Source organism: Pinus tabuliformis, chromosome 1_2 (assembly GCF_031772625.1).
Source record: "Pinus tabuliformis cultivar Carrire ecotype Pingquan chromosome 1_2, CPIR1, whole genome shotgun sequence".
Taxonomy (NCBI): domain Eukaryota; kingdom Viridiplantae; phylum Streptophyta; class Pinopsida; order Pinales; family Pinaceae; genus Pinus; species Pinus tabuliformis.
In genome coordinates, this window is record NC_142298.1 from 555,410,038 (window position 1) to 555,430,480 (window position 20,443).

Sequence of the window (20,443 nt, forward strand, 5' to 3'; positions counted from 1 at the left end):
TGCATTGTGGACACTACACGTTTACAGAAATAGAAAATTACAATCCCCAAGATTTGGTTGCAACAAAAACATAGAAACTTAATCTTTTTGAAAAAGTTCATAGCCTTACCAGCTCACTTAACATCAAGACCATGGAAATCAACAATTGCGAGGTTGAATAATCTTACCTTGCCAATGTTATTCTCATGTAGCTGAAGCCACTTTCTAATACAAGACATGCCAAACATGTGTCCACAAGCAAGAGAGCTGCATTTTTAGTTTTCAATTGTCAGTCTTTGGACATTTGAAAGCTCTTATAAAATGAATAAAACACTTTGATGCAAGGAAAAAAGATAATTTATATTATTTATGATAACAAGACATAAACATCAAACTAACAAAATACTGCTAGTCTTGACGGAAGCTGGTCGCTTCACTCTTGAAGAAACAACTGAGGAAAGAGAGAATACAGTTTTCTTCTTGTTTCAGTTCAGGAATAGTTGTCAAAGTAGAACGAACTTGAGCCGTTTCTTTCTCAGCTTCCATCTTGACAAATATTTTTCTCTCTCTCTTTCTTCTCAAAGCTTCCTAACTTTTCTAGCAGAACTTAGACAGTTCCTCGCAAAGAAAAAATAATATTTTCTCTCTGTTTTATTGCTAAGTTCTTCTCCAGTTTCACCTATTTCAAAGCCCTACCCCTTTCTACAAATGTTTTTGATATGTCAGTGTTTTTATCTTCTGCCTTTTTCTTTTCTTCAGTTACTTTCTTTAAGGCATCTACCGCTTTTTGTAGACAATCCTCCCTTTCTTGCAGCTTCTTTTCCAATTTTTCCTTCTCACAGGCCACGTTATGCAAATCAACCTTCCCCCGATTTAGTTAACTCGCATATTTCATATTGTCATCACTCAGCTTAATCAGTTCCCTCGTATAATTAATGTTGTTATAAGTCTTTATATGATCATTGAAACCCAAGAATATGCTTGACGAGAGTCCGTGATACATTTCAAAAATACCGAAGTTAGCAGCAGGTGGGACTGACTGCGAGAATGAGATGTTTGTTCTTGTAATGGGAAAATGTTGGGCAGTATTACTAATCCCAAGGCATTGAGTATTAAATTGATGCAACTGAGAATTAGAAGTTTCAGTTACACTGCTCGGAAACATATTCCAGTTGTTTACAATTCCATGACTCTGTGGTGGAATAACCTTGCCCTCTTTGAATTGAGACCGTTGCCAACTGAGTTCCGTTTCTAGGGGAAACGGAAAATTATTTACAAATTCAGGAATACGTGGCACCGATTCCAAACATTCCAAATAAGGCAAGAGATAGGTCTCTAGTTGCCCATGAGAAGCTTGAACATGATATTGGTAGGGAATGGGGCAAATGAAATTTCCATCTTGATTTCTAACCCTGGCCACATTTGAAGTATCAATTAAAAGCGTATTTGCACTACCATGTCTCCCAGATCTTCCCACACTCTAGTCAAATTCTTATAACATCCATGAACTGCATTGCCCTGTCGGTTGATTCTCGTTATGATACAGTCCTCAATGAATAAGAAAGAATCCTACCAGAACTACTACCTCCTAAAATGTTCTGCAACACAAAATCATGGACCTCTCTAGGTTTCCTGACAACAGATTCACCTTGAATGCAGAAAAACAAGCCCACAGAAATCTGCAAGCCTGAGGGTGCACAAACACAATATAGGGATCCACAACCAAATTACCATGGGCAAAAGTACCCTTACTTTTTTGAACAAAATGTGCTAGGAGATACTCTATATTTATTACCAGCAACTTGTCATATTTCCTCACTCTTATTTCCTTCACCATCTTTCTCTGCTCCGACTCTGCCCATCCAGAGAATCCCCTTGACAGGCCCTTTGGAATGCCTTGCATCTGCTAAAAATTCTTGGGGATGATGAAGCAGCCAGTGTTGACATGGGAAGGCAACATAAAATCGGATCATCCTTTGTGATTGCAAATTGGAATTATTTATCTGCTCTTATGAAGGTGGACACTGCAGTGAATAAGATACTTTTGTTTGGAAAAATAATCAAACAACCATTTGGAAGATGGAACTTTGCAATGCCTGCACATCATTTGTACCAATTGAATATCTTTGTTTATGATCTGTAATTTGTAATTTGTTATGGATCATTGGAAACAAGAGTAACGGTTTGACACAAGCTATGCCAGAGGTATTATGATTAATACAAATATAAACTAAAATGGTTCAACATAAAAGTAGGGTATAGTTCTCGAGTAAGTTTATTCTAAAAACTATGTATACATATTCTTTTCACAGACAAGAATTCAACATCACATTGTGATGCATTTCCATCTCCTAAAAATTTTTGGGGCCCAACTCTAGACTATACCTAACTACTCAATACTAAATAATGGTTGGTTTTCTCTGAGAATGGTCAATTAACTTGCATGAGATGATTGGGAGCACGAAGAAGTATTTACAGATGATGATCATGCAAAGCAAAGGAAATTTTCTTTAATTTTGATCTGTCATGGCCGTAAGCTAGATACATTTGAAGAAACATCTTTGTTAAGCCATGGAAAATTAGCATGTAGCTTTGCTTTTCAACTGAAAATACTTAGGCATCCATATGCACACAGTATAGATATCATAACCTACAGCTATCATTAGACAATCTAATTTTCATATTGGAACCTGTTATGTTTATCAAAGATGAATAGGGTATTATCAAAAATAATATTCAACAAATGCATTTTACCATTTTACTGACCTGCACATCATGTGACAACATCCAGATGTTTTTTCAACAATTTGTCCACATTTTCCATTCAATTCATCTAATTCCATGGACATTGTCAATTAAAGCCTTTTTGTGATAGCAGGTGCTGGATTAAAGCCTTTTTGATCAGGTGTACTAGTCTATGTTGATGGGTTTATCAAGAATGCCATCCAAAATGTGACAAAGCTTTCCTCAGGTTCATATTAGGTTTTGCTTGGAAAAATATATAGATAAATACCTCAGGCTACCAAAACAGTGCCAGAACAAGAAAAATATAACTAATCACATAGTCTAGAAATCATTATGTTATTAGACAACGTATCTATTCTATAACATAATTGCTTAAAGTCATAAGAGTCGATCAAATATACGAATAGTTACATAGAAGGTGTTCAGCCTAACATCTAGTATAGTAGTATTAGAAAACCAAAACAAATATAACAAATCACATAGATGTGAGTCATTAACAACCAACAATTACAAAAATGTGTATCACTGTAGTGGAATAAAGCAATTCTCATATATGTGATTTTTATCACAGATGGGCACACAATCACAAAGAAACAACCCAATGGAATAGATACAACCGATAGGTACTCAAAGGGTATCCGATAAAGCATCTAACGGATCATTGCAGACTTGCAGTAATTTTTTCATAAGGCTGTCAAAAAGCATCCATTATATTAACGGAGCATTGCAGACTTGCAGTAATTCTGTCATAAGGCTGCAAGGGTTCTCCTTTTTTTATGGGGTAAAGTAAAAGAGAAGCTTTTATGGAAGAGTTCAGATATTTCTTAGGTCAATTTATAAAATTTCATAAGACCAATGAGGAGAGTAAAATATTCAATTGCACCTGAACATGCGTAGAACAGTCAACAAAGGTATGCCTCATAGGGTTGACCTAAATTTGAAAGGATCTCAATGAACCCGGCCAGATGACTATGGAAGTACAATCTTCAAATGCAGAATCTGCCAAGATGCAGGGCGTCTAATGACTGCCTGCACAAGGACTACCCTAGATGCATGAAAGACGCTGGCAAAACAAGTACTGAAATGCCCGAGATCCTCCAAGGTGTTGGGGGTGATTATTGTGGGGTGATTCTGAATGAAGGAACAAAGTATAATGCATCGCCATGAATCTGTAGAAGTCAACTCATGCAGGATGTGCTATGAGAGGGCTTCAACATTCCCTAGGCATTGCAATCAACAGTTACATCGTGCATTACATTTTCCATTGAAGCATTCACTTCCCCACATTGAAGCATATAAACTTATGATATTCATCTGACAGATAACTCTTTGGATTTCTGATAAGGTCATACAACACCAAAAGCTAAAATCTAGGCCCAACGCTTTGAAAATTATCTTTGAAGGATCCTATAGCCCCAAGTAGACCATGTCATCCATCTCACTGTATGAACGAGGCAATAGTGAGATTGGATTCGCAATGCATCCACTACCATCTTGTTGAGGGGCTGACTGAGAATGTTGAGAATTTTACAATAAGCCAAGGAAATTCCCAAACGAATTCTTAACTGGAGAATATTAACGCTAAGACAATAGCTATCAATTAACATAGTTCGATTGAGTTGCTTGAGAGCATCACTCTCCTGATTAAAGAAAAAGAATTCTGAAGGAGCACAACTCAGTGTTAAGATCCCTGTGCAAACTGACTTCCAAGCCGAGGCATATCTTGAAATCTTAAATTTAAGTGTTGTACCAGACAGGGTTTACCATGATGTAAGAAGTGGATCAGGTGAGGTAGTGAATGGTGTGATAGTTGAAGACCTCATACTCATCTTTCTATCAGTCTGTTGTGACAACATACATGAAGTTACAGGTCTGGCCCTTAATAACATTGGTAGAAAACATACAGTAAATGAATCCCCTCTTCTCCCCCCTCTTTCTGTTACATGCTTTAAAGGAGGAAACCAGTTTCACTCCAACCAATACAAGGATCTGCAGTGACAACATTTGTGCCTTTGAAATGTTTTTGAAGAGCTCTACATATGCTACAGGAACTGGTAGGGCCAACCTAGAAATTTGAATGTTTTCTCCCCTTTGTTTAAAGCATTTGGCAGTTAACAACAATTCTATGCAAAGTGAATCAGCGTTGGACTATAAGGCCGCAGGAGGGTCAAAGTAAATTTTTGTTTGGCAGCTGAAGCGGGTTGGAGGGTAAGGACAGATCAGGTAACAGAAACAATAGCACAACCAATCCAGGATCATTCAAACTATTTGGTGGTAGAAAGTTCTAACCAAGGGCTACCAGAAGCAAAGAGGGTCCCCCTTGATCTTTTAAGAGGCAGCGGTTTCAAACTTGGAACAACCTAACAGGGCATGTTGAATTGTTGAAAGTAGGAGAAGGTTATTCGAACCTTTGTGGCACGACAACCAACGCAACTGTTACAACAAGGATTTCCCATCACAAGTGGAACTTGGAGCAAGGGTAACATAACAGTTATCCGGTAGTTAGACATTAATCTAGTAACCAGTTATAGTTAGAAGATTGGATTATAGAATTTTAACATCGCACTCAAAGTATATTGGTGGTCGATTTACTACTATGTGGGAAATTAGCCCTATCTTTTGTGGTTTTGCTATAGAATCATTCAGAGCGCAGTGGGATCCAAAAAGTTGAGAAAACGAAAATAAGACCCGGTTAGATTAGAAGACAACCAAAAGGAAAGCAACCAAAATTATAGAAGACCAGATTTGAGAACAAGAAAATTATAGAAGACCAGGAGAACAAAACCAACCACAGCCGAATTTGTGAAAAAAAGAAATGAAGAAGACCACAGAACATCAAGATCCCTTTGCCAAATCCTCCATAGTGGAAAGTGGATACAAAAATCGATTCAAACAAGGAGCAAAAAGCAATGTTTGGTTGGGGGTTTTGTTTTAGCAGAATAGACATGCCTCATACATGGCTTGTAAGCCAAAGGGAAAGCTACAGGTCTATACTGTCGATGGCTTCCATAGTGCAACCGTGGCGGCAACATTTTCTCCTTACCTCGGAAGTGAACCAGGTCATTCTTGTGGCCATGTTTCCTCTTAGTCTCCAGGCTTCTCCATCGCTTACCTCGCATTTTCTCGTTTCTTTACACAGGACATTTAAAACAAAAAGTAGATTCTTTGGTTCAAATTTCTTTGGAGATTTGATCAGTTAGGGTTTCTTCTTCTGTAGGGATAAAATTTACAAAGCTTTGCTAGGGTAATTTATATAATGCAGCCAGGAATCAGGAAAAACCAGGAAAAAGAAAGAGAATGGGATCAGAAAACCCATTTTCGAGAGCACTAACCTGCAATTTAAACATAACAGAGGAATTCTAAGAACCTAGGAACCTGGGAAACAGAGAGTTGTACCTGCATTAAAATTCACATCGAGTCCTGTGTTGGTTATTTGTGGTCTCATTGCCACTGTCAGTTGAAGGAGCCGCTACAAAGTTTGTAAATGTTGCGAGATTGTCGTAATGGAAGCCTCCAACAGTTGGAGGAGGTGGTGAATCTAACGGTTTGGTCTATCTGGATTGGAGGTCAAAGGCGGTGTAGAGATGTGAGCTCGGAGTCAGAGTTTTGGGCTCGGTGGTGTTAAGACTGAGTGGTACTCTTGATCTGTTGCACGTTGAGCTTATGAGGAAGAGGCGTGGAGGAGCAACCTTGAGGGGGTGGTTGCATATTGCTGCGAACCTGTAGGGCAGCGTACATGGTGGAAAGGCTTCTTGTGATAGGCCGAGTAGTAAAGTATTGCGACTGTTGGTCAAGAAGACTAACATTGAATATTTGTTATGACGGTTGTCACTATTGTTTTAGCGTGACATGGAGAGATGACCGTTGTGCAGAGATCGTGAGCTGAAAGTGAGAGTTGATTATGGTGGCCACCATGTGAAGAGACGAGTGTTCGCTAGAGAAAGTGTTGAGATTGGCTATGGGTTGAACTGTTCAAGATGGGTGAATGTGAGAGAGGCTCGATCTCACAATCTTAGCGGAAGCATGATTCAGTGAGAAACGTTTTGTGTTGAAACCTGAAGGAGGTGATTCTTTGCAGAAACCGTCGATTTCCACCGTCATTTTCAATTGAAGATGCTGCTGCTCAATTGCAGAGGGCGTGGAAGAGAACATGAAGAGCAGAAAACAGATGGATATGGATGGAGAGCAGGAAACGGTCTCCAAAATTGGAGATCAAATAGAGACTACTTGTTGAACGAGGCATTCTTTGTTCTGTTGGGCGCGGGCGCATCATCGAGCTATGCGAAGGCTTCCAGTCTGTCAGCGAGCCCATTGTCTCTTGTGGCCTCCCTCACCAGCAACGCCGACATTCTGCCCTCCAACCTCGGCATCCATGAATACCTCTGCCCCTTCCTTGCAGGGAGGCCATTATGCAGGTGCTGACGTGTTGTAGAAAAGTCGTCTGCCTAAACAATTTCTATCGAGAGGCCTAATACGAAAACTGTTTGCCCACTGAATGTGGACGACACGTGTCAACTGTAGAGACAAAAGGACGACGAAAGTCTCTTTCAAAGGAAGGCCTATTGGCCTAAATATTAAAATTATTTAATATAAATTTTAAATATTGTTTTTTATTTTATTTTTTAAATTAGAATGAATATTTTGTATTATATTTAAGTGTATATTTAATTTGCAACAAATATATTAGGTATTATATATATGGTTCATTAAAATTTCTAATTGATCTTTTTTTTTTAAGAGGATTACAATTGATTTTGAGGAAAATATTATTGAACAATAAAAATGAGGGGTTTTGTAGGTATATATCTTATAAAATTGCTCCAACAAAAAAACGACTTACATCACATTTCGCTACTGATTGATTATAAAGTCTTTCATGACTATGAACCTGCCGCAATCCTGGAGAGGTTCATTCAAGGCCAAACAATTGACAATTTTTGGAGCACGTGAACTTGTAGGATCACTTACGCAAAGAGACTGATTCTTGGCATTTTCTCTAAGCTCCTCAATCCACCTTCTTAATGCATCCATTTCATCTTCATGTATGGTTGCTCTTCTCTTCAATCCTCAGATATCATCCACCACACTCGAGTTTGAGGATAAGTGATAATTTTGTTTCAATTTGATGGTAAAAGTATCTAGCTGAAGGGAATCAAATCGCTTTGCAAGCCAAGTTAGTGCCACTTTGTGATTGCCTCCTCATGCTATTTTATGCTATTCATCACCAATCTTGGGATACTCCATAGTGAAACTAGAACACCAAAAACTATACTTGCGAGTAATTCAAAGTAAAGCAGAGACCACTTCGCCCTTCACCACAACAAACACAACTAACAGGTACATAATAACTACATTGTACTTAAACTAACATGTTCTTCATATCATAGGTGAAGAAACTGAACTCATGGGACTGAAGCATCTTGACTGCTAGGGTTTCGTACTATCCTCAGACGGCGCAGCCTGACCTGTGCAGACAGCCATCGAGGACCTGACCCTGCACCCAGAAATCACTTAACTGCATTGGAAGGGACTGGAAGGCAAATGGATAACCCCCAGGGGGGGTTATGACGACATCCCCCATGGCAAATAAAGCCCAGAACCAAACAGAAGGAACGATACGCTTTGGATCGATCAACGAAAATGTGATTAATCAGGAGATCCCGCGCCGGCATGAGCGCAATGGCAAGGACAAACTGGATAATAAAGTGGATGAAGAAATAGGGTGGAATAACCGACCAGATGATACTCCGAAGGTCTCCTCGACCAACTGCAAACCAATAGCAACAGATTGACCCAGAATCGAACTGCCGGGAGAGAAAATAGAAGAAAGAATCCAGTTTATGACAGATCATGCGCTCATCGGGAAATTTATAGGGTTTTGGCCGACGGAAAAATCCCTACACAGTTGGATCGCAGCGAAATGGAAGCCGAAGGGCGATGTAACTCTGCAGCTAGGCCCAAAAGGATTCTTCACAGCGATCTTCTTCTGCCTGGAAGACAAATACAGAATCCTAGTGGAGGGACCTTACTTTTTCAACTCAGCAGGTCTATACTTAAGGGACTGGGCACCCAGGTTCAACCCGGATAAGGAGGACCTCACTTGGGCTCTGGTCTGGATAAGACTATACTCACTCCCAGATGAGTATTGGGGTGAGGATATCCTGAGAAACATTGGAAATGGTCTGGGGGAATACATAAAGGCTACTGAAGAAACGAAAATGCGTAGATACACATCATACGCCCACATCTGCGTCTTTATGCGCCTGGACAAAGCTTTGCCAGAATCGTTAAGTCTCTCTCACCGTGACTATGAATGGATTCAACCCTTAGACTATGAACATGTCCCGTTTCGATGTCGTAAATGCCATGCCATAGAGATTGCCCCCTAAATGTCAAAGCTATTGCCCCTATCCCCTCTGACTCTTTGACCCATGATGGCTTCACCAAAGCCTCTACCCGCAAACGAGCTCACAAAAAATCATCATCAGGGAAGAAACCCCAGCAAAATATCACCTCTGACCCTGTGGTCAGAAATAGCTTTGGAATCCTGGCTCAAACCACGGAAGAGCAAAACACTTCCTCCCCCCCCAACTCTGATATCCCTTTCTCCTCCACCCAACCACCTCCTTCAGCCCCCTCCTCGGACCTTCCTCCAACCAAAGCAGGCCCAGATAACCCCTCAGAAAGCAAGGAAAAGCAAGGGGAAAAAGGAAATGAAATGGAGGTTGATGGATCCTCAGACCCTCTCCAAAGCCCAAACATGCCCACGGAAGAAGACAACCAGATGCAATGCATGGAGGAAGAACCAGAGAGTATAGATCTAAATGGATTAGACATATTGGAACTAGAAGCATCATGCAAAAAGAAAGCTTATGAAAGCATCCCAGAGTTTCAGCTTAACAAATTGGAAATGGTAATTTCCAGAGCATACCATCAGCACCAGCTTGGTATCCAAGTAGGAAGCCAATGGGATTTAAGCCAAACTCCAAAAGACTCCAAAAAAAGAGGAAGAAGAACTGATCTCCAAAGAACAATAGCGGTGGGGAAGATCCTGGTAGACTCAGGCAGGTATGCTAAGCTTACGAAGTACTACAAGCCCTCTACCAATAGTGAATCATGAAGCTCATTTCATGGAACCTAAGGGGGCTCAATAGCCCGGGAAAACTCAGAATGCTAAAAAATATGTTAAGAATGGAAAAGCCGCAAATATGCTTTCTCCAAGAGACAAAATGTAACAGCTCAACTCTAGAAGTGATCCTCTCTAAAGCCTGGCCAGGATGTCATTCGGTGGCTGTGGATGCCTCTGGGGCATCTGGAGGGCTGGCTATTGCATGGAACTCCCAAGCACTTACCCTCACGGACTTTCATGCTTCTCATAGTCTAATTCAGGCTGCTTTTCACATAATAGGCACGAATATACATGGGAATCTCTCGAATGTATATTTCCCGCAGGAAGCCAAGGAAAAAATTGCTCTCCTCCAAACCATAGAAGCTCTTAACTCCAATAGAAGGCACCCGCTCTGGATTGTTGGGGGGGATTTTAACATGATAACAAAATTGGAGGAAAAGATTGGAGGCAGAAACAGGAAAATACCCACTTTAAAGACTTTATCCAGAACGCATCCATGATAGATCTACATTTTTGCAATGGCACTTTTACGTGGAGCAATCGAAGAGCAGGCAAGCATCAAATAGCCTCCAAGCTAGATCGGTTCCTAATCTCAGACAACTCGATTCACCTAGGGGGAGACTTTTCGGCAAACATTCTTCCACATTCAGGATCCAACCACTGGCCAGTAGCCCTACAATGGCAGCGTCCTAGCAGCACCACAAGAAGACCTTTTCGCTTCGAGGAATTTTGGTTCACCCATCCCTCACTGAAAGATTTGGTTCACTCTACATGGACATCCTTCAGGCCTCCAGACGGCTCCAAGATGTACCAGTTCCAACAGAAACTCAAACATTTAAAGCTCTGCCTCAAGCGATGGAACAGAGAGACCTTTGGAAACATCTTCAGGGCGCAACATGATCTCCAAAAAGCTCTGAAGGAATTGTAGCAAGAAATAAGTACATAAGGCCACACAGAGAGAACCCTTAAGTAGGAGCAGCTCATCCACAATCAACTTGAGGAGAGAAGAAAGCAGGAGGAGATATACTGGAAGCAAAAGTCTAGAATCAGATGGTTAAAAGAGGGAGAACGAAATACCAAATTCTTTCACAGAACCACTGTGCAGCGTAGAATGTGCAATAATATCCCTTACATTCAAACGTCAGGAGGAGAAAGGGTGGAACAACACGAAGATATTGAGAAGGAATTCCTCAACCACTTCAAGCAAGTCCATCAAGAGCCTGATATCAACAGACGTCCCGCAATTGAAAGAATCATACGCAATGTGCCAAAATTAATCACGGAGGAGCACAATGAACTCCTTCTCAGTCCAATTCAAACACAGGAAGTGGACGTAGCTATGGCTTAGCTTAAAGAAGGTAAAGCTCCCGGCCCGGACGGTTTCACCACCACTTTCTTCCACAAGTTCTGGGAATTAATAAAATTGGAAGTATGGGAAGTGGTTGAGGAATCGCGAGTGAATCATTGGCTGCTTCCCTCACTTAATACCACCTTCATAGCCTTAATCCCAAAAGAGGAGGACTCGATCAAACCAGACAAGTTCAGACTGATCTCACTCTGCAATGTAATATACAAAGTCATCTCCAAAGTCATTGCAAACAGGGTAAAGCCCCTCTTGCCAATGCTCATTTCTCCGGAACAGTCAGGATATGTGGAGGGGAGACAGATCATGGACGGCATCATCCTCTCGCATGAGATCATACACACTCTCAAGCACTCAAAACAGGCAGGTATGCTCCTAAAACTGGATCATTCCAAAGCTTTTGATAAACTCAGCTGGGATTATGTACAACAAATGCTAACTGCTTTCGGTTTTAGTCCCGCATGGATTCGTTGGGTTATTAGCCTCAATTCCTCCACTAGTTTCTCCATACTCGTGAATGGGATCCCTTCTCGACCCTTTGCCCCCTCCCGAGGCATAAGGCAAGGGGACCCTCTTTCCCCCTTCTTCTTTGTTTTAATGGCCGAAGGACTGGGATGTCACATTAATAATGCCCTTCAAACTCATCAGCTTAGAGGTCTCTCTATTCATCAGCTGCCTGCCATTTCCCATCAGCAATTTGTTGATGACACCATGCTCTTTGGTTACCCCTCCATTCAAGAAGCTTCCAGATTTAAAGCTGTGCTCAATGACTTCACGGAAGCCTCTGGAACCAGCATCAATTGCTCCAATTCGCAGATCTTCTTCTTTAATACCCCTCCGGTTGTCAAGACTGCTATAGTCTACATTTTGGGGTTCCCTATTGCCACCCTTCCCTCCAAGTACCTTGGGGCCCCCCTTACTATCTCAGCCATCAAGCACTCCTCATGGCGCAACCTTATTGAAAAGCTTGAATCCCATCTCAACCAATGGACGCACAGAGCATTGAACTTAGTCAGCCGCGCAGTGCTCATAAAGGCCGTTCTACAAGCAATGCCGCTGTACTTATTTTCCATCCTAGCTACACCGAAGTGGGTCCTAAAAAGACTAAGGAATATTCAGAGACGCTTCCTTTGGGGCGGCAATGCAACTAATCACAAATGGGCATTGGTAAAGTGGAGCACTGTATGCCAACCAAAAGCAAAAGGAGGCATTGGACTACGAGATCCCGAGCACAGCAATGCCATCATGGGGGGCAAAATATGGTGGCAATGGCTCACAAGTCCAGGCAAACCATGGGTCACATTATGGACTGCAAAGTATGCCAATCATCGACCCCAGGAAGAACTCATCAGATTAAAGCCCAATGATAAAGGATCGCTCATTTGGAATGCAGCTAAAGAACACTATCAAATGATTCAGTAGCACAGTTTCTGGGAAGTAAGAAATGGTCTCACCACTAGATTTTGGACAGACGCCTGGAACCAAATGCCTACTCTTAGTAATGTTCTGAACCTACCACCGGACACCATTGAGGAGGAGACACAACAAGCTAAGATTAGGCAATACTGGGCTCAGGACTCTGAGAAGGGCTTTAGGATCTGGAAACCGGGTAACCATGTACTCACAAATGAAGATATCCAAATTTTTGTGGAGCTGGAAAGGGAACTCAGCAAAAGGAAAATTAGGTGCGACGAGAGTAGAGACATTCTAAGGTGGGGATACCAGCCGAAAGGAGCTTACACCACATCCGAGGCCTACAAAATCTTATGCAATGAATCCGTTCCCCAGGACCCAATCTGGAGTAAAATATGGAGTTCGGGCTCCTGGCCCAAAATTTGTCATTTTCTCTGGCTGGTAGGACATCAGAGAATTTTAACCTGGGACAAGCTTAGAAGAAGAAACTTTCATGGCCCCTCCATTTGTTTCAACTGCAGCGCCCATGAGGAAACTCTCCAACATCTGCTGGACTCTTGCCCCTTGGCAAATCAACTCTGGGAAAAGGCGAGCTTTCAGTGTCAAAGAAGATGTAGACTTGAGAATGACATCACGCATTCTATACGTCAGTGGCCACAGAACCCTTACAAGAGTGAAATCCTCAATCATCTTTGGAGACTAGTACCCGGGCTAGTTTTGTGGAGCATATGGAAGGAGCGAAACAAGCGTATATTTAAAAATCAGTACTCCTCAATAGACAGCATATGGAACCTGCTCTGCAGAAATCTTCAGGAGACTCTTATGTTAAAATCCTGGAAGGAGGAGGACTGGCCTATGCTAGCCAGCGAAAAAGCCATTATGGACAACTGGCAAATTCATCATACTCAAGGCTCTCATAAGATGGACCACTCTAAAACCAACAACAAAAATCAGAACACATGGAAGCCCCCATCAAAGTCTACATTCAAACTCAACTTCGATGGTGCATCAAAAGGGAATCCCGGTCTCGCAGGCTTTGGATGAATAATAAGAAATCATGAAGGTGCCCCCCTAATGCTGTATTTCGGAAACATTGGATGGGACACCAACAACTCAGCTGAGCTAGAGGGCCTATGGCGGGGATTACTACTTGCTGGGGGACACAACTATCACCCCCTGGAGGTTGAAGGAGATTCTCAGATCCTTATAAACATGGCCAAAAAAATCCTTAATGGATCTCAGGCCAAGAATATCGCCACCAGCTGGAGGCTTGAAGCAAGACTGGAAGCCATAGAACGTGAGCTCCATAACAACAGAGCAATCACCTTCACTCACACAAGACGAGAAGGCAACAGGGTTGCGGACTTCATGGCCAATGTAGGAGTGGAGACTGACCACTCTCTAATCATAGGGCAGCTGAACACTATATTAACACATGACAAGGCTCAAGAGTGCTCTCGACTGGTCCAGAACGATGCAGCTCCCCCAGATGCAGGTGATATCTGAGATGGGACAGGAGTTGGGAGATGGCCACATGCCAGCTCGTGGCCATCACGTGGCAGCAGTAAAGAACATAGCCATCGACTGCAGCTGGTATAAGGTGGGATGGAAGAAGAGAGTTAATGATCCACGATGTAATTTGGCTCAGGCGACGACAGCAGTTATGGCGGGGGAGCTCCAAAGCAGAGCTGGCGAAGTTATAAGGGACATCGTTGCTTGGGATCAGAGAATGTTTGGGGTTTTGCAGTTGCCTGGCCTCTTCGTCTCTGTCGGGATTTCTTCTCCGTCTGTCTGGTTCATCCCTCAATCGGCGTTGGGTGCAGGGGGTCTGGTTGCAGGGGATTTGAACTACCCTGTGGTCTGTTGGAATTTCATTCCTCTGCATCCCACGAGAATGGTGAGACCTCGACAGCGCATGCTTAGCCGCCGAGGCACTTCCAGAGGGGGAACCACGCGCAGTCATGAAGCGGACAATGCTATCCATTGTTGCCACTGCAACCTCGCTCGATCTACTGTCGCCAACCCCCTCCACTCCAGCCAATTCATGGATGCAGGGGCTTCGAGCTCGAATGCCCTGCCTGCCTTTGGTTCTTCTATATTCAATTTCAACAGTGCCATGAACAATTCGCGGATTAGCGCGCATGTCTCAGTCTTGTTCATAGAAAATGCCCGGGAATATGAGGAAGCCCTGGATGAACAGGGGCAGAGGACGAATGACAATCAGAAGCATGAAGTAGCGGCCTCTGAAGCAGACAAGGAGCAGAAGGTTAAGGGTGCGGCCTCAGACCCGGAAAACGTAATGCAACGCAAGCAAGATAAGAAGTCGGGAACTTGCGAGGAGGATGACACCTTTCCCACTGCGGCTGAAAGAGAAGCCTATGGCTGGTGCCGGGTAGAGGAGGTGCAAATGGACGACTGAGGACGCCCGCACATAAGGTTTCTATGGCTTTCTGTTTGGTCTTCTGCTGTTTGTTTTTTGACTCTGTTAAAGTAACAATGCTTCTGGTCTCTTTCGTGTCTGGGTCTATGTCCATGTTCCTGAATTTTGTGTCAATGATTAGGGTAAGGTCGGTGTCCCCTGCGTGGGATGAAATGGTTGGTGCCCCTGCATGGGCGTGCTCCTATGGAAGTCTGGTTTTTGTGTCTGGCGCCCTTGTGTGGGCTAGTTTTGGGATGACTCAATTGCTCTCGGGTGACATACCCAGAGCCTGACTCTCTCTAGTTTCACCATGATGTATTTTTGAAACCTGTACATAATATAATAGTTTAGTCTTTTACCGAGAAAAAAAAAAAACTACATTGTACTTAACAAATTCCCACCAGATCCCAAAACAACCAAATAGTAGGGACATATGACCTCCCTTCCAACAACAAACGCCTCGCAAAAAATACCAACCACAAATATAAAGTTCACCAAACCAGAAGACTTACACCATAGTCTCAAAAGGTGGGGATAAGGAATTCCCATAGCCAAACTAATAAATCCCAAGGAAAACAAAAGGAAAATAATTCACTAACACCTTCCTGATTCAACCTCAAAAATGAATACCCAAAGCAAAATTCCCTAATTATAGTTACAAAAAATACTTCATTAAAACTATTTCTTGGCACACTAATTGCTAAGCATTTCCCCTAAGAAAAAATCACCTCTCTCATATCAACATATGTGTATGAACAAGATTTTAGATAGATAACGAACGTTTAAACTACACTCACTAAGAGGAAACAGATGTTGATGAGCATAATTACATGAAATTTATGAAACACCACCATCATCCACCCTTGAATCAAAGGGAAACAATCCCTTCCACCACCAAAAAGCACTGAAGACCTTGGAAATTTTCCAATCTACCAAGAATTCCTAGCAGCCTCAACTCATTTTCTATTTAAGGAATTTTGAAACAAGAGGCTCAGGGAAGGGTGGCAACATAATTACCAATAGCTAGCCTATCACTTGAGTCCCACATTCAATAGATCTCTATGCTCCATAACACTTCATGATGAATCTTTTTTAAATCATGATAATAGATCATTGAATTTGTATCTGTAAGGATAGGTATTCTGTACGTTGAGTGTCTATCACCATGATTTTCATAGCTTGTGGAATTATTTGAGATTCAGGGCTTGGATTATCTACATGCTTGGGATTCCACAGGGTTGCTCCTGAGTCCCTTGATCTCTCTAGTTTTTTTTTTGTGGCAACCCCAATTGCCTAAGCTCATTTTGAAATGCAAATATTTTCATAAAAGAATTATGGGCTAAGTTATGGGAAATGGATTCCAAAGACTTATGAGGGATTTTTCTTGGGTTATGCAGTTCACTTGTTGCGTGGGATTTTTTTTAATGGTGTGACAACCATTAAAGGCTGGTTGTTTTGAGGTAATGACTTGAGGCTTCTCAAATTTATGGGGTTGGAGGAAGATTACACAACCCATGCTCACTTGGAAGAAGGGACAAGAAAAAGAGGACAAATTCAAGGCACCGTAGAGTGTTGGAAAAGATAGGTCAACACTTCAAGGAGGAGATGTGCCATGTGGAGTAAAGAGAACATGGACATGTGGAGATCAACTACCGCGCTTAGAGAATTGTGAGAGAAAATAATTTCAGGGGTGCAGTCTTGAAAGGAGATATAGGCAAAACGAGGGTGAGGAAGTGCTTGCCAACAACCACAATCGACAAGATCTTATACAAAGTAGCACGCACAACCAGTGGAAGGGGGCGGGCTATATATGTTGTTGTGATGCTAAGGAGAACCACCGTGGCCAAGAACACATAGAGCGTACAAGCTAGCAGATCATAGTTCATTTTCTGTCGAATGCCGCTTTGGAACTATGAGAGGCATTCAAGAATAGAGGATACACTAACAAAAGAGAGAAAAACACAAAAAAACATAGGACAATTGGGAATTGCTCAGGATCTAGGCATTATTGTAGTGCGAGACAAGTAAGACACAACAAAGTGTGGTATGGATTGGAGAGGATGCTTATGCACCTGCTAGTAGAGAATAACTTATTGGCAACACGGTGTAATAGTGGGAGCATAACCGGTAAAACCTGGGCTGTCAAAGGAGTTGTTTAAAATTTTGGTTGAGTTTTTAGAGTATGAGAGGAAACTCTCCAAGTGAGGGGAAACTTCAGGATACCTTACAGGGCTGGAGGGTGGAGATGGGCTTCTCTAGATTCTCTTGACAACCTAGGGTAGAGTTTTATCCCTTGAAATCCTAACAGAAGCTCTAGAATCTCCTTTTGTTGTTTCATTCGGTTTTACAATAGATTCTCGGGTCCCCTAGTGGGTGGAATCACTATTGATGTGCTTAGGCTAGAGCAAAGTCTCTAGATTCCATAGGGATCGTTCGCTGATGAACAAATGGAAGGTAGAGGTGATATTCTTATCGATTCCACGAACACTTGCTGGTTGTTGTTTGGTTGGTGGGTGGAGGAAGGAGGACCTTTGGAGCCCCTGTTTTAGTTGGTACTTGACATACAATCCATTGAGCAATCTATCTCAACCTTTGGAATTTGGGCTGAGGGTAACAGTTGCAAGTAAGTTTGGTTGTAGTTGTCTATGGTTGGGTGGAGAGTTGTAGTCCTGATCTTAGTTTCCCATGAATATTTATAAGATAAGTGCTTCCAATGTATTCTCTATGTTAAAGAATGAACCTTGTATTGATGGGTTGAAATGTTTGCATTGGTACAAGAGACGTGGCTGTGTAGCTCTTATTTATAGAATTCGCTGGTGTGATGTGATATTGTTTTAAAGGTGCCATGACAATGTTTAAGAATAATAGTCAAGCATGAAATTATTTAGCATGAGATTCTTTTTCCCTATTGCAATATGTTGACTAAGTTGATTTCAATCTTGCATTACATGGTGCTGTTGCAATGTGGAATATGGATAATTTCCTCTCGTTTTTATTCTTGTTGATTGGGTGTTTTATATGAGGGTCCTCTTCAAGCCTTCACTCATGCATTCCTTGTTGTTGAATTCTAATTGGACTATCAAGTTGATGTTGCACTTGTGCATGACTATTTCATGGTTTTCTGTAATAGGGAGCAAATGATACTTTGATGCATGTTACCCTTAGTTGTGGTTTTACATCGACAATCCTCGGAAGGGAATATGAATATAAATTCTCATCTTAATATTGCTTCCAAAAATAATAGTTGATCTTCTTGTACTTGAAAGCTTTAAAGTACTGAAGCATGTTTCCTTAGTGTTGTGGTTTCATAAGCAACACCTCCTTACTTGAATTTTATTGCAAATGCCTTACTTAACGTTGATTCATGAGAGATGGTTGGGTTCTTCAAGCTTGAGGGCCTAAAAGTCTTGATGTGTGGTCCTAATTGTATGCATCAATACTTAGGTTCCTTCATGCAGAGTCATGTATGTAAACATATCCATGTGAGAACAAGGAGCACTTATAAGGGTATTGTGCGTTTTAGACACTTAGACCCTTGTATAATTGCTTAAAGGAAGTGTTGAAGCCATGTGTGTGCTGTAGAGAAGTGGAATATATCGATTTTTCATCAAAGGGATGATTAAGCCTTTGTGTATGCCGAAGAGGTTGGTGGAAGTAGTGATTGATATGCACCATTGTTAATACTTCATGTATGTGGTGGATATGCTATGTGATTAGGTTGGTATTAAGTGGATTGGCTACGTCTCCTGAGTTTCGTAAAGAGTACCAAACACTTCATTCAACCCACTGTGGGGATTATCCAACTAGAGACTCTCTTATAAACCACTAGGATCAACAATGTGTGGAGAATTCACACTTAGAACAACTATGCAATATGTATAGGGAGAAGGGGGTGGATCATTCTAAAAATCACGAGCTTTAAGAGCCACCGAGTCATTATAACACAAGATCCGGGCATAGTCATCACAACTGAATCATGCTTAAGTTCCTGTGTAAATGACACATCATGCAAGAAGGGAGAAAACCCCTTAGAAAAACCACCAGAAATACAAAACATGGTGTACCGGATGATATTCCCCGGATGAATGAAGTGGATGTACCATATGATATTTCCCAAATGCATGAAGCGGGTAGCACCCATGAGTTTTAACCGGGATGCAACTAAGAGTTTTAGCTAGGGTATAATGAGAGTTTTAATCGAAGGTGCATCGAGAGTTTCAACCAGGGTGCACCGAAAGTTGTAGCAGAGGTACACTCAAGGGTTATTGCTAGGGACACACCAAAAGTTATATCTGGAGTAGCGTCGAGTGTTATAGCTAGGAAAAATCACTAAGAGTTTCAGTCAAGGATAAGGGAGGCTTGACCCTAGAAGATCCATCTAGAAGAAGAACAAAGGCATACTGGGAGTTTCAGCGGGGATGGCGTGGTCGAAGTAGACCCGAGGTGACATGATTTGGAATTTCCATCCCAGAGTTCAAACAAGAGGTGCATGAAGGAAGGATCTGGGAGAACTCAACTAGGGTGACGTGGCAGTGTGTGCCCAAGCGAGTGTTGTCATGGCCTGTTGCGAGAGGGCTTGAGGAACATGTTGAAGAGTAAGAGCTATGCGACAATGATAGGAGTTGGTGGTGTGGAGGCATAGACTTGCTAGAACACGTAAGCCCAGAGGCCAGTCCCCGATAGTTCAATGATGAGAGGTAAATGAGTTGGTGCGGGATAACGAATCTGGGAGATGGAGAAGGTTTTTGTTAGTTGAAAACCTTCAATTATATTTATATATAGATATATAAGGCATGTCATCCTGGAACATCATCCCTGGATTAACTCGTGTGCGCAAATGGATTGGGTCGGGGTAATAGACCTAGGAGATAAAGAAGGTCTCCGTTAGTGGATGACCTTCGATCATGTATATATATTCATACGATATGTAGTTAGTGGGGACCCAAACAATGAATGGGTAGAAAACCATTAGAAATATGTCATGTAGCACTCGAAGGCTAGCCAAGGGTATAACCATGTGGTTGAAACGTGGCTGAGAAAATGATGTGGTTCCATCTAATTGACCAGGACAGAGGTAAAGTTTAATATCACCAGAATCATCTCAACGAGATGAACACAATGAAATTATTAATGTGAAGTTTTATATAGAAGTTGTAAAAAAGAGATCAAAATTTTTAGACCCCATTTCCTTAACGACACCTTGGATCTTGTGTCAACATAGTAACCACCTCCTCTTAGTTGGTGTTAGGGTGAAGATTAGGAGGAGGTGTTACATTTTTCCTATTTATTTTTTGAACCAATTTATTTATAATTTTAGAGCTAGCTTCATCAAACATTAAAATATTACTAAAGACGTAAGTTGGCCATTAATCCTTAACTCTCCTTATTTCAACGT

At 41.8% G+C, this 20,443-nt stretch overlaps 1 protein-coding gene across 1 annotated transcript; it reads left to right on the forward strand.

Annotated features, from left to right (window-relative positions):
- Nucleotides 1-8,564: 8,564 nt before the first annotated feature.
- On the forward strand, nt 8,565-9,113 carry LOC149206801 (uncharacterized). The gene has a single exon (XM_089397807.1). The coding sequence runs from the start codon at nt 8,565-8,567 to the stop codon at nt 9,111-9,113; it is 549 nt and encodes a 182-aa protein (XP_089253933.1).
- Nucleotides 9,114-20,443: the final 11,330 nt, after the last annotated feature.

What these genes read in the sequence shown, in the direction of transcription:
- LOC149206801 (XM_089397807.1), top strand. Translation starts at nt 8,565, where the DNA reads ATGACAGATCATGCGCTCATCGGGAAATTTATAGGGTTTTGGCCGACG.